The sequence below is a fragment of the Perkinsus marinus genome (genome assembly GCF_000006405.1).
Source record: "Perkinsus marinus ATCC 50983 genomic scaffold scf_1104296929318, whole genome shotgun sequence".
Classification (NCBI taxonomy): Eukaryota; Perkinsozoa; order Perkinsida; family Perkinsidae; genus Perkinsus; species Perkinsus marinus.
In genome coordinates this window covers 233,359-237,537 of record NW_003216498.1, presented here as the reverse complement: position 1 = coordinate 237,537, position 4,179 = coordinate 233,359, and the positions used below count along the sequence as shown (strand labels likewise).

Below are 4,179 nucleotides of genomic sequence, written 5' to 3'. Positions count from 1 at the left end.
CAGATGACAAGTGTAGATGAGAAAATCTGAAGAAGTATATCGAACTTGCATCGAAGCGAAAGTGATCCGTGAGAGAATTTATCTCCCCGTACACGTACAGAAAGAGCTGGTATGGCGGCTGGGTGAAACAGCTTGTTAATGCGAAGGCCCTTTGTAGTTACCACTCGATCAAGGGTGTGTCGAACTAGACATGGACCCCACCATACTGAAAGTAAGTATATACTCGATTTCAAGAGGCATACATCAAAGTCTTTTGCCCGATCTTTCCCAACTGACTCTGTTGAGGGCTTTCTTAGGTCACGGCCTACTTCAACAGCGAGAACACACAGAGGTTTTTCGATCAAAACTCCGTCTGGTCAGTGTTTAATCGCAAGGTATTCTCCGCGGAAGAAGTGATCCCTTACTCTAAGCACATTGTGTTTTCTGTTTATCGATCAAATTATTCTCTTTGAAAGTGGCGATATATGGGATGCATTCCTCAGCTAGAGAGATCAGGAAAATTCGCACATTCGAACCGCTCCTACGAACGGCGGTGTTACGATAGGTATACGCAAAGTTGGCGCCGGACATGGCATGCAACTATCATCAGTACTTGCCCGAACTACTCGACAAAGGGCTACGGGTTCGTTGAACATTCTTAGAACAAGTCTGTGATGCTTCGATGATGTCAGATACTTGTGTACGCTGGAGACCGAGATCTAGTGTGCAATTGGGTAGGAAGTCTAGCGTGGATGGAAGCACTCCGATGGGGAGGGAGAGGCGGATTCAGTCGGGCCCAACCCGTTGAGTATTCCGTAAGGATCGGCGCCGAATTGCACCTCCAGCGAACATCGTCCTTAGTTGCTGAATGGAACAGCTATTGGAAGCCTCAAGAGTTACTCCTTGCCTATCACTGGTGGGCAGCTGAGTTTCGTCAAGGTAGGTCACCGGGCCCTCCACAATTTCACTCCTGAAAGTTTTGTCGGTGACGAGACTTGCCGTGATATAGGAGCATATCACAGTTGTGATTGCCTTAAGACGAGTGTTGCGTGTGCGTACAGCATATCTTCGCGTGGCAATAGTGATCAATTCTCTTATAGCGTAGACAACTACTGCACGCACACACATAGGTGCGACTTCTAGACTAACCACTGGTGTTACCAGTGGGTTTGGCTACCCAAAACATTACTAAACTCAGCTTCGTGTGTTCAGGTCTATGGTGCTGGTCATAGTGTCGCGATGGACGTTCCACGACAAGCTCTCAAAATGCTTACCGATTTCCTCGAGAACAAGTTCCCATAGTGATGTCCTTCAACACACCCTGCGGTTTCCGAGAGACGGAATTCGCCAAGCCCGGTGTTGCTAACGACCATTAGGGGGGGCCGTGGCTACTAAGCAGCGTCTGTTGTCCCTGTCTCTCCCAACTCAATGTGTATCGATGTCGTCCTGATAAACGAGTTCTCATGGAAATGTTCCCTATTGAGTGCTTCTGACTATTGTTGTGTGAAGGGGACAGCGACGGGGCGAACAGGCAATCACAGGTTGTTCGTTCCAATAGATGTAATACGACGACCGCCGAATGGTGGCGATAAAATCACCATGCATATATACGCGGATGGATTAGTGACAAACACATGGTTGTGAGAATACCATCACAAAATTGGTTTGTACGCTACAGCGATACGCTTCAAGACGGTACAAGATTCCTCCTACGCCCCCCTCATGCGAACTGTCCGTGTTTGAATAACGCAGTATTCTCTCAGTGCGTTCACGAATAGCAGTTTGAAGTGCATCGAATAAGTATCTGTCTTCGGAAGTGTCTTCGGAAAGTCGGAACTCCCGCACTAGGGAACTTCCCTCTAGAAAATGTCAACTGCGAACTCAAGAAACTATATAGAAGAGACGCAAAATCGACATCACATGAGAGATTATCTCCGCCGCCTGTTCACTCGCTGTCTATTTCGTCGTGATCTGAAAGAATCCAAGCAACTGAGACATCGTAGGAGTTCTCACTTTAACATCGATGTCCATCACTGTCGAAGAGCCCAACTGCGGGAAGTCGTTGAAGGAGAGCGGGTCAAACATAAGCTTCCCCTCGCAGAACAAGCTCTGGCACCACGGGAGCTCTGATGCAACCTAATCCCGCACTCACTAGGTCGGAGTAGGGGATATCCATGAGCTTAGACAAGAGGGCCTTAGCATGCGCAACATCTTGACCCATCGACACCTGAGAGTCTACCGATGTGAAGGCGCCCAGGCCGAGATGACCGCTCATATAGGCTCAGCTTTGAATTATTTTCCAATCTCGAATTCAGCAATTTCGAATTTGAACATTCATTCCATGGAAAACTCCTTCCCCTCTTAAAAATCAAATGTCAGTTTTCAATTGATTCTTTCATTTGCCGAAAGTGATTGAAAAAATGTAGAGTGACGAGTTTCGTAGGGTACTTGTATCTCGGTGATGTCACCAGAAGGCATCTTGCATCGGAGGGTGATAGGGGCGCCTCGCAGTTCCTGATCGTAGTGAGAGCGGAAAATACTTTCATCATTATTAATAACGATCATAGAAAGTAGTGAAGAGGTAGCAACCTCTGACTTACCGACTCTATCTTGTCCCAAGAGGAAAGGCCACTCGCGTCGTACTGGGAGGGAAAAGCAACTCCGCCGCCTGACTGATTCGGACTGGTACTCATATGCTGATGTTGAAAAGACCTATTGCTATCAACATGGGGATAGAACGAAACGAATCAGCAGTTGAATGAAAATATCACAGACTATGTTCGGGGGCATGCAGTGAATGTCTAGACAGGTCGAAGACCGTCCGTCGTGATATGCGGGGTAGAAGTCTCCATAGAGTCAGCCGAAGTCGTCTTCGTCACCGAGTGATTAGAAGTTCTCTCATAAGATCTGCCAAACCTACAGGTGCAACAACGTGATTATCAACCATCGGGAGCCCTTCCACCTCTGGTAGACGTAGACCCCACCAACAGCCGCGCCACAGCCCGCGGCCTGTGCGGGTGTCACTGCGTTACCGAATATCAGCGCCGAGATGAAGATACCAAGGACGGTCTTGACGTTGCCGAGCAGCTGAAGGGTGAGGGGAGATACGAAAGAAGCAGTGATGAAGTTAGAGAGGTTGAGGAGACAAGCGTTAAGGCAGTTGAATAGAATCCACAAGTGCCTGCAGCAGCCATCAACACTTGCGAGGGGCAGCCGAGCGAGGTGACTACAATGTGACTTCACTGCTTTCACTGAATAGCAGCCTATCCCAGGGCTCCAACCCTTCCATTGAACAGGAGGCCACGAATAGGATGGCGAGGCACTTAGAGGAAGGATAGCATCTCGCAAGAGCACCAGAGAGGCTCACCTGTGGCGCCATGAGATTCAACAGGGCAACGGAGCTGATCGTGGGTACCACTTGTGAACCTAGGAGGCTGATGACCTTGATGAGCTTATGCTTAATCTACCTTCTTTCCCTGTGGCCTGATCTTCAGAAGAGAGCAGCCTCTTCTGGAGAATAGTTTTGCCCCCGCGAAGTAGCGTGGAGGCGATGCTGAAGACGACGCCCAGAATGTGGAAGTTCATTTCTCGCAAGGAACACAATATCTAAGAGATTGGATTGACATATATCGAGTGCGGCGCATGCACTTCCTTGAGGTTAATTATAAAACAACGCTGGAATGGTCTAGTTGGTTATGACGACTGCCTAACACGCAGTAGGTCCCGAGTTCGATTCTCGGTTCCAGTATTTATCGAAAATAAATGATCGTTGTGTTACGTAACTCGTACCATTGGATGGACTTACCAGCCCAATAGTGACTATTGTTATGGACACGTACGTCGGGAAATTGAATCGAGTACGAGTGAAGAGGACCTAAACGTAAAACAACATTGGCATCCGGAGAGCCGCGGAGGCACCAACTTGGAGAACCATGACTGCAAGAGGTGAAGAGGTGGCGAGCATTTGAGCAAAGGAGGGGTAGATGTACTTGATGGATAGATTACCCTGACCAACAGGCCTGAACAGTCTGGGCTCGATGGGCTAGTGATGATAACCTACTAGAGCAACACTCAGGGCCGAACACGCCGATAGAGGACCGATTATAGATAGGAGCTGCGAGCCACTCAGCGACGGCAGAGGGGTCGACCGTAACTATCAGAAACCACACTACTAGTCGGGTAAGACGGGCAAGCCACACT

At 48.7% G+C, this 4,179-nt stretch overlaps 3 protein-coding genes and 1 non-coding gene across 4 annotated transcripts; 2 read left to right on the top strand and 2 right to left on the bottom strand.

The window, feature by feature from the left end:
* Window positions 1-544: 544 nt before the first annotated feature.
* Window positions 545-839, top strand: Pmar_PMAR012401 (conserved hypothetical protein; the record flags this gene model as incomplete). The annotated part of the gene is made up of 2 exons (XM_002787580.1): window positions 545-622; window positions 672-839. Coding segments are annotated over 2 exons (246 nt in total), but the record flags the coding sequence as incomplete, so codon positions are not given.
* Window positions 840-1,935: 1,096 nt separating this feature from the next.
* On the bottom strand, window positions 1,936-2,200 carry Pmar_PMAR012400 (hypothetical protein; the record flags this gene model as incomplete). Its single annotated transcript, XM_002787579.1, has 2 exons — window positions 1,936-2,088; window positions 2,132-2,200. The coding sequence occupies 2 exons, from the start codon at window positions 2,198-2,200 to the stop codon at window positions 1,936-1,938; spliced, it is 222 nt and encodes a 73-aa protein (XP_002787625.1).
* A 695-nt stretch (window positions 2,201-2,895) lies between these two features.
* Window positions 2,896-3,943, bottom strand: Pmar_PMAR012398 (conserved hypothetical protein; the record flags this gene model as incomplete). The annotated part of the gene is made up of 5 exons (XM_002787578.1): window positions 2,896-3,160; window positions 3,261-3,405; window positions 3,447-3,585; window positions 3,785-3,853; window positions 3,902-3,943. 5 exons carry the CDS (start codon window positions 3,941-3,943, stop codon window positions 2,896-2,898), a joined length of 660 nt encoding a protein of 219 aa, XP_002787624.1.
* Pmar_PMAR012399 lies at window positions 3,654-3,727 on the top strand. The gene has a single exon. It is a non-coding gene; the product is annotated as a tRNA-Val (tRNA).
* Window positions 3,944-4,179: the final 236 nt, after the last annotated feature.